Here is a 12,140-nt window from a genome sequence, read left to right on the forward strand (position 1 = left end):
AGAGGAAGGCAACTTCCTCCATCCCCTGTCTACGCTGGCCTGACTGTGGGGTCACTCTCCTTCCTGATCCCACATGTGGTGATCAGGCTAATCCTGGGGCTTCTCTAACCAGGGACCTCCAGGTTTTAGACCCAGCTGGACCACAGGTCGCAAAGGCTTCAGCCAACCCTCGCCTCCCCCCGCCCCACACACACACACCTGTAGCAACAGGAGGGGAAAACGCCCTTCCTGTAGCACAACACATCAAGCTGCTGCTTCAAGAGCCCGTGAGAGGTCTGCAAAGACGTTCCTTGGGCAAACACAAAGGAACTGGGCACTGGGCCCGGCCAGCGTCCTGCAGGGTGAACACGACAACCGCTTGTGAGCAAGCGGAGAGAAGGGAGGTTGAAAAGCATCAGTGACCACAGCTGGGACCTGCACTCCTCGAGGAGCACGTGGGGTGTCTGAGGGAGGGAAATATGGCCCTGTTCATAGGATGATAACCCATCTCCAGGGCCTTGTACTCTCCTGACTTGTCTAGATTGGGTCCTTCATGCGAAGCACAGTTGTGTTCTTGCCCCACTGGTGAACACGCAACAGCTAATGTGGGGTAAATGCTAGTGAATCCACAGTTCTTGCACATGTTATCTGGTCAAGTTGAACTAACACATGGGAATATTACCAGCTGCCTTGTCTTCACAAGGATTTGCCCTGGGCTAGTTGTTGCATTATTTAACGGAGGGCAAGAACACACCTTTTTTTTTTCCTTAGTGAAGACACATTCTGGGAATTAATAGCATCTTTTTAGGTTATGTTACATAGCTGGATCCAAGTAACACCCTATCAAATGGGAAAAGCCAAAACAAGTTGTGCTTTAGCATGTTTTTGTTGGAGAAGCCAACTGGGGGAAGCTTTTCTCAATTTGCTGCTCATGAAGAGGGAGGAGCTGGCTGAGAACATGAAGTGGAAGGCCACTTTGGCACTAGTGACTATGAAATGATAGGAAAGGAAGGAAGGAGAGCAGCAGAATAAAGACCTTCTTAAAAGCAGACTTAAACTCAGGGAGGCTCTGAGGGGAGTTCAGGAGAGCTGCTTGTATCTTAAGGAGGCCATCGCAGCATGCAAGTGCAGGTTATCCTGATGCAAAGGGACAATCAGTGCAATGAGAGACCAGCCTGGCTAAACAGCAAACTCCGAGTCAGAAACAAATCTTACAAAAAGTGGAACTTGGCCGTGTGTGCAGGGGCAAGTATTTCAGGGGCAAGCAGGGAGAAAACCAGGAAGGCCAACGAATGCATTCAGATGCAAGTAGCAAGGGACAACAAAGGCAACACAATTCTGCAAGTGCGCCCCGAGTAAGAGGAAGATCAAGGACAATGTTGACCCTTTACTGAATGGAGTGGGAGGGCAGGCTAATAATAACGGGCAGGCAAAGCAGGGAAGGCTGGAGTATTTAATGCCGCCTTGCTTTTGTGAATAAGGTCAGCCACCAGATGACAAACAGTTGACAGCAAGGATAGGGGAGGAGATAAGTAGCTTAAAGTAAAGAGAGAACAGGTTTAGAGGTTGCTTACAGAAGCTGGATGTTGCACGTCGGCAGGGCTGGATGAGATGCACCCAGAGTAATCGAGGAATTCGCACATATTCACAGACGTTCAGGGCTGGAAGAGACCTCATGAACTGGGTGAGATGCAAAGCCACTGGCTATTGTCTTCGAGAATTTGTGGAGGTCTGAGGTTCCAGGTGGCTGGAAGAGGGCAAATATAGTGGCCATCTCTACAAAAGGCAAGAAGGAAGAGTGGGGGAGTTAGACGGGCCAGTCCGATCTTGACACCTGGGAGGGTTATGGAGCATGTCATCAAGGACTCTGTTTCCAAGCACCTTGGCGGGGAGTAAGGTGATCAGGAACAGCCAACATGGGTTCATCAAGGGCAAGTCATGCCTGACCAACCTGAGTTCCTCCGACAGCAAAGTGATAGACTCTGGATGGGGAGAGCAGTGACTGAGACGTATGGCACCTTCAGCAAGGCTTTTGACACTGTCTCCCATGACAGTCTCGTTAGTGAGCTATGGCAATACAGTAGCTTCATCTAGCCTGTAAGATGGCTACATAACTAGTTAGGTCATTGTGCTCAGTGAGTCATCATCAATGTCTTGATCTCCAAATGGGAAGAGGGATCACCTACCCTGGGGGGTGGGGTTCCCCAGGGGTCTACCTTGGGTCCGGTGTTGTTTAACATCTTCATTAATGATTTGGATAAGGAAATCAAGTGCACACTTAGCAAACTTGCAGATGGTGCCAGGCTGGTTGGAGTTGCAGACACTCCGGTGGTTAGGATTAGGATTCAGAACGACGTGGATAAACTGGGAAAAAATGGTCCCAACTTCATCAAATGAAATTCGGTGAGGACAAGTGCAAAGTCCTGCACTTAAGATGGAACAAGTGCATGCAGAAATACAGCCTGGGGAATGACTGGCGGGGTTGCAGTACTACGGAAAGGACTGGGGGGTTACAGTGGATGTTAAGATGAATATAAGTCAACAGTGTGCCCTTGTTGCAAAAAAAGGGAACAGCATCCTGGGTTGTAGAGAAGTGTTGCTTAGAAGTCAGGGGCAGTGTTTCTTCCACACTCCAGTAGTAGGGAGACCTCACCGGGAGAGCAGTGCCCAGCTTTGGGCCTCACACTTCAAGAAGGATGTGTACTAATGAGCAAGAGTCCAGCAGAGAGCAATAAAAACACAAAAGGTCTCAGAAGAAGGCTTCTTCATGCTGCTTGAATAGAAGTGGGATGATGCGGTCTGGAGAAGAGAAGGCTGAGGGGAAATTTGGTAAGTCTTCAAATACCTGAAGGGTGGTTATAAAGAGGATAATGATAAGCTGTTCTCTGTGGCCGCACAGGACAGGACAAGGGGTAATGGTCTTAAATTGCAGCAAGGGAAATTTAGTTTGGAGGCTAGGAAGAGCTTCCTCACTGTGAGGGTGGTTCAGCATTGGGACAGAAACGGAGAGTTTGTAGCGACTCCGTCCCGGGAAGGGTTGAAGAGCGGGTTAGACGCCGCTTCTGGGATGGCAGAGAGGGGCATGATCCTGCCTGAGCAGGGGGTTAGATGAGATGACCTCCAGTGCCCTACTTTCCTGTGACTCCACGTGAGAAACTCATCAGGCAAAAACTTTAGAGCAGTGAAACTCAAACTCTGGCTCGTTGCAAAAAAAACGCTTGCAAAGATCTCTTTTTAAACTGCGGTCACTAAAACAAGCACATACGTAACTTCAGTAGATACTAAGGACACGTTCCAGTTTTCCAGTAACGAACTACATTTTTTCCTTGTGAACTCGAGTGTATTTTTGCCATACTTCACTCTGAGAGCATCTATTCTTATGGGTCTTTGATGAACACCTGTCTGAGCCGGTTGGGACTGTGGGGGGTTATTATCCCCACCTTTTGAAGCTCTGCAATGACTTCTGTCCGGATTGTACCCTATCGGTTAAGTCTTCCATGCATCCCCTCCATCCATGCACTGATCCTATCCTCCGTTTCCTCCATGAGTTCCTCTTGTACCCTCACATTATGGTCTCCTTGTCTTTTATGCTTCCTCACCTTGTGTCACTGCTCCTACATGAGGAACTGGAGTCCTTTCCCCAGTTCTTGGTTTCCCTCTTTAAAACTTGGCTTAAACCCCACTTTTTCCTGCCTTCCAAGGCCAAGCTCCAGCTCTGACTTCCCTCTCTCACCCCTTAACTATTAGGATCCATCTGGTTTAGGGTGCAGGGGAGCTTTGACCCAGACAGAGCCACCGCTGCACTCATACAGGCTTGCCTCTGGAAGGCACCGGGCTGAGGAGCGGGGTGGGCCTTGTACAGAGGTCCGTTCAGCTGAGTCTGGTTTTGGGGCCTGACCCCCAAGAACAGAGCAGACTGGAACTGCCCACCCCTCAGGGCTGTGGGGTCGGGTCTGTTCATAGCGGCTCTTTAGGACCTGGGAGAAGCTGAGGGCTGCTGTGATGGGAAATGAAGGGATTGTATTAGAAAGGCTGCCTGTTCCCAGAGGAAAGAAAGGAAGGCCGAAGCGCACATAAGTCAGTCCCACTTACGACTTCGGTAGCCCGTTGCTTTGGGAACTGCGAGAGCTGTGGTGGTGCCCGCCCGGTGACCCACCACGGTCTCCCGAGGCTGATGGCTGCAAACGATGATGATGACGGTGAGGGCCGGCGTCTCTAATGAGCATGCAAAGCAGATGCTGAGACAGGAAAGCTCTTTTACTGATGTCTGGAGCAGGTTGAAATCAGGATCCCCGGGAAGGGAAGCTGTGCTTTTTTTTTTGTACATGGCAGTCTGCCTTGTTTTGTTCAGCTTACTTAGGCAGGAACAGTTTGGGTAGGAAAAGCATCTTCCTGCATGTTGGGAAAGCACTGCTGACTAGGCACAGCCCTCAGTCCCTGATTACTTGTCTTTCTGTCTCCTGAGGATGCAGCCAGCTCCCTGCTCTGGTTCAAGCTATTTTTTGAGGAGTTTGTATAATGGTTAAAGACGGCCCTTTCTGACGGGGAAGCTAAAGGGAGGAAGTCATGAGGTTTAACTCATTTCTGCTATTTAAATATATAATCAATGACACATGGTGATACTGAATACAGAAGGAAAGTCGTTGTATAAATCAAGCTTTTGCACACAGTCAAATGCAAATGATTGTAACAAACAACGTCACAGATCCCCCTCCTCTAGGTTCTGCTGGATGGAAAATAACAGCCCGTGTTTCTAAACAAGCTAGGCGCGCAATTGCACGCACGTTTTCGTCTGGGTAGCTGTATGTCTGACTTGCCCCAAATGCCAGCAGTTTTGGAGAACTGCAGAGGGGGGAAAGAAAGAAGAAAGAAAACAAGTGGAGGGAGGGGGAAGACGGGTACTTTCCCGCGCTGCAGAAAGTACAGAAGGGACGCCCAGGCTACTAATTTATGGGGCTTTCCTGCTCCGTCTCTCTGGGCGGCGAGCTGCACCCAGCGAACATCCGCGCCCGCCGGGGTTGCACGCGGGTGTGCTGGTCTGCCAGGCTGGAGGCGCTCGCAGGCTGGGGCCAGCAAAGCTGTAGGTGCAACGCGAATGTCCGTCTCCGAACTTGCTGTCATCGGGCTGCACTTCCCCACCCGGCTCCTAGCCGAGGGAAGAAAACAATGACAATGAAAGGCCGACCCGAGCGTACCATGTAAAATGCATCTGATTCATATTAAGCAGCTGGTAAATCACGTTCCTGGATAGTTCATGGAGTTCCAGACAGATTTCCCAAATTCTTCACTTCCCTCTTTGAACATGACACTATAAAGGGCTTCACCTCACCACGTTGGTCTCGGCCTCTCCCCCTTGCTTCCAGCTAGAGCTGGGCAGGAATTTTCTGCTAAAATCCCCCCTGCCCCAACACAAATGACAGTTTCTGCTGAACTTCAACTTCCCACAGAACTTAATTTTATTTTTTTCCGCATTTTTATTTTTTTTATTTTCTTCCTGGAAAATGCAAATGATCTTTGGCTCCGGGTCAGCTCAGCGTTACTCTGTGTCCCCCTTGCTGGGTTTTTTTATTTTCTTCCTAGAAAATGAAAATGAAGTATTTGGCTGTAGATTAATTTGACATGAGTCCTTTTTCCCTGAGCTGTTGCGGTGCCTCTCAGACTTTTGTAGTCCAAGTGCTGCGGGCCGTCTTCTCTGGGGGCTGAACTTTCTGGCTCGGCTTGTTTCTCCCAGAATGCACTGGGGCTCTGCCTTCTGCCACGGTATTGGCCCAGCCGGACACGATCCTGGGGGCATCTGGAGAGAAACCAGAGCAATGCTGAGAAAAATGTCTCAACGCTTCCAAACGAGCATTTATCCTAATTTTTGTCCTGGGAGAAGTTAGGAGATTTTTTTTGAAAACACATTTGAAATGTTGGAATTTTTTTTTTTTCAGGATAGAAATTCCTCTTTTCATTTAGCTTTACTGAGCCTCCTGGAAGTCATAGAACAACAGAAAACAAGGCTGCATGGGACCTTGAGAAATCGTCTAGTCTGTGCTCCTGCCCAGGACAGATCTCTTGTATTTAAATGATTCTTAATGGGTGCGTCTCACCTGCTCTTAAAAACCTCCAGCGAGGAAGCTCCGAAGACTTTTTATTCCAGTGCTTAACTATCCTTATAGCTTGAAAGATTATTCTTCCCTAAAGTCTAACTGAAATCTCACTTGCTGCAATTTAAGTCCGTCATTTCCTGCCCTATCCCCGGTGGGCAATGAAAAACAGTCTTCCTTCTTTCAGCAACCTCTTGCATAGCTAAAGGCCACTGTCATGACTCCCCTCCAGCCTCTCCTCTTCCCTTGCAGCTGTCCCACACTGGTCCTGCTTTCGATGCTTCTGATCATTTCTGTTGCCATCCGCTGGATTCCCTCCATTTGCTCCACATCTTTCTTGAATTGTGGTGCCCAGAGCTCAGTGCAGTTTTCTAGCTGAGGCCTCACTAGTGCCAAGTCGAGTGGAAGGATTACTTCACATGTCTTGCATATGACATTCTTGCTCATGTCCCCACGTTGGGTCTCTTTCGCAACAGCACGACGCTCTTGACTCGCATTCAGCTCATGATCCGCTGGCACCCCCAGGTCCTTCTGCAGGACTGCCGGCTAGCCAGCCGTGCTCCACTGCGTACTTGCGCAGGTGATTTATTGCTGCCCAGGTCCCCTCCCTCTGGTTCCTTTTTCTTCTCTTCTTCATCCTTGTCCTTATCCTGGATGACTCCAACGTCTGGATGGATCGTGTCTAATGTGCTGCCAGTCCTGGGGCCTGAGTCGCGGTCTGCACTTCTCTGTGTATACTTTGGTCACTCTCGCGACTTTGTCTTCTCCAAACTTTGCTCGGGCTTGCTGGCCTGCGATCACCTTGATGTTGCTGGTTAGCGATTGTATCCCAGCAGTGCTCAGAGGTTGCGTTACGCCCAGTAAGAACCATATTTAAAATATGAAGTGAGCTAGGACTTCTGGCTGCTTGGTGTTTCAGCCCAGCAACGATTCTGATTTTTTCATTTACTTTTTGCCATTATCAGTCGACTCCGACTCCCGCGCGGTCTCTGTGTGCAGCTCCACCCTCGCTGCCATGCTTGACTTGCATGCTCTTCTATCCTAGCACTTCATCTGTCCTCCCACTGCCCCTCTCTAGTCCACCGCTCACATCCACTTCCTTCGCTTTTGCTGATGGAATGCAGAACATCTCTGCAGAAAACGCAGACCGCATGCGCTCCCTCCCCTGCAAACGCCTGCCCTCCTCCTCCAGCTCTGCCACTTTCCTGGCTAAATTCTCCGATGGCAGAACGGATAGATCCCCGCCTTCATTTTCAGGTCTTTTAAAGCTTTGATATTCCTGTCTCCATTTCTCCCTAAGGAAAATAAAGATAATTCTGCCTCACAGGCCTGGCAAGGAGTTGAGACATTGCGTCTGACCTTGGCTATAGAAATGTAAGCATTGTTGTTGCACTCGTCCTATATACACTTTTGACTACAGGAAATCTGCCACTTTATTTGTTTCCATCCAAGATGCAAAGAATAAAAACCGTTTAAGTCCATGATTACTATGCCTTGGCCTTCCGATTAGTGTAGAAGAGGTTTGTAAGCCAAGAGAGCATTCCCTAGCAGAGGACATTAAGGCTCATTTGATGACGGTAATAGGCACTTCCTGCATAGAAAGAGCAAAAGCCTCAATGGAAGGAATCTGCTGTGCTGTTACATGGTCCGATAACCACATCTTTACCACTTTCTATGCACTCCGCTTGCTCTCTGCCTCAGAAGTTGATTTGGGAAGATAAGTCACTCTGACTGCAGTAAAGGGCTTGTAAGGAAATGAATAAATAGAAAATCTGTTTGGAGAAAGTGTGCATGGGTAGTGTTTTCTCCTTTATTCTCACGTACTGAATCTTCACCTTGCTTGTCTGCTGCTGTCTCTATTCCTAGGCCATCCATCACAGCTCACGTTTGCTGGGTAGGCTTTCACCCACAAAGAAATTACCAAGGCAGGCCTTGGAAAACATTCCTCTGTCCCTACACCTTACAAAACTTTGGATGTGACCTCCACTAGCTATTTTCCTGGCCTCCATCTTAGTGATAGATGCTAAACCCCCAACCCCACATTAGCTATCTGGGGGTCACTGCATTGGAGATGCTTCAGATGGAAAGAGGTCTTCTCACCTCTTCTGGATAATGAAGGCTTGTTCCTTACAACACCGTATCTAGTCCTAATAATAATAATAATAATACAACTCCGCCCTAGGGAGTGCTTCACAATACATCTCTGTGCAGAGGACTCTCTGGTTTGAAGCGTCTCAGCTGATGGAGGCTTCCCCACGTCCTGAACATCGCACTGTTCACGTCCCTGTATCAGCAGGGCCAAAATCCTCAGCAGGTGTGCCACAGGATAAGCCCTGTGCCCTTCCCCAGCGCAACTCTGATCCCCTTTCCCTGCTCAGTCCCTCCCCAGCCCGCTGTGCCCCACAGAGGCTTTCTGTGCCACCGGTTGAGCAACCCTGCCCTAGACATTGAGCCTGAAATTGCCTTTATGCCTACTTCGTTGTAACCTCCTCACTTGGAGCACTCTAGGGAGCTGCCCCTTGCGTTTCTGTCTTTCAGAGACGACTTACCTTTGCTACCACGAGTCGCTCGCTCCTCAGGCTGTTTTTATGGAGGTGCGGAGGAATCGAAGGAACCGCTGGTACCAGTTAGGTACGTCTGCAACAGTCTGCCGGATCCGGGCTTACGTTTACTGATGTCGTGATTTGAAATGTATATTAGTCACATGGTGTCAGACCCACACACAGATGAGTCCCTGCCCCAAAGGCGGGGGGGAAGCAGGTGAGAGGATGTGGAGCTAGCTTTTAGGGAGCGAGAGGATTGTTGTTTGTTTGGAGATGCTGGGAAAATGCTTAATGTGTTTTTGGACAAACTCTTCAGGCATCCTCCTCCTCCTCCTCTCCTGTCCTCCCCCGCTCCGCTTTCTCCATGGCTGCCATGGAGATTAAAAACAGCAAGTACAGCGTAAAGGGAAAATGGAGAAATTTATTTACAAATCTAACAAAGCCTTGGACTAAATGTTTACAGGCATAAAGAGTAAAAATGAGCCAGGTTTTCAAAAGTAATTATCATAATATAAGAAAGAAACAACACTTTTACCAGGACGGAGGAGAGGGGCCCAGGATTTCAGCTGGTGCAAATTGTTGCAGCCGCTGGTTCGGCTCTGGCCAGGAAAAGCAGAACAGCAGCAAAGGGCTGCTCCTCTCCGAACCACGCCTGTGCCCAGGGAGAGCTCGTCCCGCATCTTGTTTTAGGACTCGGCACGTGGCACGTTCCGGGTGAAGACGTGCAGCCTGCGGACCTCTCTCTCTCCCCTGACCCCAGGATGCATCGGGAGGAGCTGCTGAAATCGGTGGGTAAAGCAAGTACAAGAGACGCGTATCAGGCAGTTTCTTCTCTGCTGAAGCATCTAGATCCCCTCAGGACTTCAGCTTCCTCCACCCACGTGTTTCCACCCAGTTCTCCTGGTCCCAAAACTAGCTTCCCAGCTGGGATCCTGGCTGGTGTCTTCCTTGTTGCTGTATGCGGCTGGCTCCGCCGGTGACTGCAGCCTCCCGGCGCATCTGTGCGGGCTGGCCTGGAGGGGAAGGACTGGCTGAGGAGAGCGTGGCGAAGGAAGCGACAGAGGGAGAAGTGTTGTTTTCACTCGACCTGCCCAGAGCGCCGATATTTCACCTTAAAATGTCATCCGGCTTTAGAGGAGATGCGCAGACGGCTGTCTGCAGCCACAGCACTCGGCCATCAGTTGCCACTGGCACGAAGGTGACTGAGGAACCCAAGTCCCATTGAAAAAAGTGACTTAGGCACTTGGGAGACTTAGAAAAGAGCTTAGAGAAAGGATGCTGGAGGGGGGACATGATAAAGGTTTCCAAAATATTTAAATGGTGCAGATCAAGTCCGTAGGGATTTATTACTCGCTGTGTCACAAAACACAAACCTGCTACTTAATCGTTTCATTTTAAAACTTGGAGAAGGAGAGGGTTTTTCCTCCCTTCTTTCTTTTTTCCACATAGTGAGTATTTAACTTGTGGAAGCTGGAGGCTTAGCCCAGTTGAAAAGGAGATTGGATCCGTTCCTGGAGGCGGGTCCATCAGTGGGTATTGAGCATGGAGACGGGGGAAGCCTCTGAACTGGACCTGGCTAAAGCTCTGGCTGCTGGAAGCTTCAATGGGAGAGGAGCAGGGGTGGAAAATTATAGATGTGCCCTGTTCGCCCTCCCCAAAGCACCTGCTCCACCAGCGAGAGGCAGGAGCTGGGCCTAGACGGCTGCGGCTGAGGCAGCGAGCGTCCGTTCTTATGAGAAGTCACCTTTGAAAGTGGATTTAGGCTCCTAAGTCACTTGTGCCTGGTGGGAAATGTTACCAGAAGACTGGCTTTATCTCTCCTAGAACCCGGTGGAGGGGACTGGTCCCTTCCTGCCTCATGAAGCCAGGTGTCCGTGCCCCCCAAAGGCATCTGCTTTCTTCCCCGATGTCTGTCTGATCCACACTGCCGTTCTGCGCCCATCACGGAGGCACTGCAGTCCGGTGTCCTCGCAGCCCTGTGGACCGTCAGGTGCCACCCCGCGCCCATGAAACGCTTCTAGTCTTGGTTTTCCATACACCAGTGGAGCTTGTTCCATGATGAAGCCCGTTTTTCAGCATTTCCTGCTCATATTTAGTAGCGTCGGATGTCTTTCTTCTTTTCCTCTCTAACTACACTGTGCTGTCCCTACATCTGTTGTTGTCCCCACAAAGCCCTGATTTTGAGAGCCTGATTTGAAAGCTGTTCCCTGCCCTCCCAGTACGCCCCGAGTCCCATTTTCCTAGTACTCTCCCTGGTGGAGAAAAACGTTGGCAGAGCAAGTGGCTTCCTGGGCTGTGGCAGCAAGAGCGCGCCAGGAGGGGACTGGACCTCGGTGCTGGGCTCTCCTCCAGGAGTGGCGTGCACGGGGTGGTAACGACGGAGCTGGCGGCCACAGAAACGTGTTGTTGTCAGGTCAGGAATGTCGCTTAAAAGCCGCTTCCTTTGTTCTCCCGTGGCGTTGGTGCTCTGCGAGCCGAGCGATCAGGTTCTGCTCGGGGAGATTTCCTCCAGTACACACTGCTGCAATTAATTTTAACGTGGCTGTGCTGAAGGAGCCCCGTGGAAAGCTGGGCTGCATGTGATGTGAGAGATCCTGTATCCTTCGGAGCCGTGTCCCCAGCCCCGCTTCGCCTGGTTTCTCCCTGCCTGGCTTTTATAGAAGCGAGGAGAGAAATAAGGGGAGACACGTTTTGCCCGGATTCTCCCTTTATCTGAAGCATGCCAAATGGCTTCATCAGCGTGCTGGAAACAGTATCTGAGGCGGCGCCGGGACAGGAGAGCAGCCCTATCAAAGGGAAAGCTGCGCTGGGCTCCAGACTTGTGGGGCCAAAGTCCATGTGCCTCTAATGGTTATTTTATACTGTGCAGGATTCACTTACATCATCTGCTTTGTGTAAACCTTCATCGCCCCACAAGCCAGCGCTCCGCCGTCTCCCTGAGCCGACAGGCCCCGAAGGCTGCAGTCCTGGGTTGCTATTATCTGCCCCTTGATGGTGGGCCGCGCTGGTCCCGGGCAGCAGGCCCGCATGCCGTTCTTGCATTCGGATCGCCCTGGGCCCCGGCGACGGAGACAGGCTCCTGCCTACCTGGCCGGCAGCTGGTGCCGCAGCTTCTCCGGGGCTATTTGTGCAGCAAAGGGCCGTGCACGCAGCGAAGCCAGCAGGGCTGTCCTGCGTCGGCTCAGGCGCAGAGCGTTGCAGCAAGGGAAACTTGGGGTCTGAGGCCAGCCCGCTTGGGTGGCTTGCAGGAAGCAGGCCACGCAGCTTTGAAGAGCAGGGTGGGAGGCGTGGAGGGTGGCTCTCATGGTCAGACCGTTTGCTAATGTCTCAAGTCTGACCGGCTTGGGAGCGATTTGCATGAACTGTTATCTTTGGAGGGCAGCTGCCAGGGCCCTGGAGCGGGCGGAGCTGTCAGAGAGAAACCTTTCCCGTGCTCTGCACGTGCCCGCGGGCCGCGGCGCCTGCAGGGCGGCCGGAGATGGGAACCTCCGCTCCCGGGCGCGCGGCTCCGGCGGCAGGAGCGAGCCGG

The 12,140-nt window shown here is 51.0% G+C and overlaps 1 protein-coding gene across 1 annotated transcript in view; it reads left to right on the forward strand.

Annotated features, from left to right (window-relative positions):
- Positions 1-12,140, forward strand: part of HPSE2 (heparanase 2 (inactive)) — a 178,223-nt gene that overhangs the window by 1,785 nt on the left and 164,298 nt on the right. The window contains exon 2 of the mRNA XM_019502127.1: positions 8,607-8,699. Coding sequence (XP_019357672.1) covers positions 8,607-8,699 — 93 coding nt within the window. The remainder of the gene's footprint in view (positions 1-8,606; positions 8,700-12,140) is intronic.

This window comes from Gavialis gangeticus, unplaced genomic scaffold, assembly GCF_001723915.1.
Source record: "Gavialis gangeticus isolate Ggan-Ray unplaced genomic scaffold, GavGan_comp1, whole genome shotgun sequence".
In the NCBI taxonomy this organism is placed as follows: Eukaryota; Metazoa; Chordata; order Crocodylia; family Gavialidae; genus Gavialis; species Gavialis gangeticus.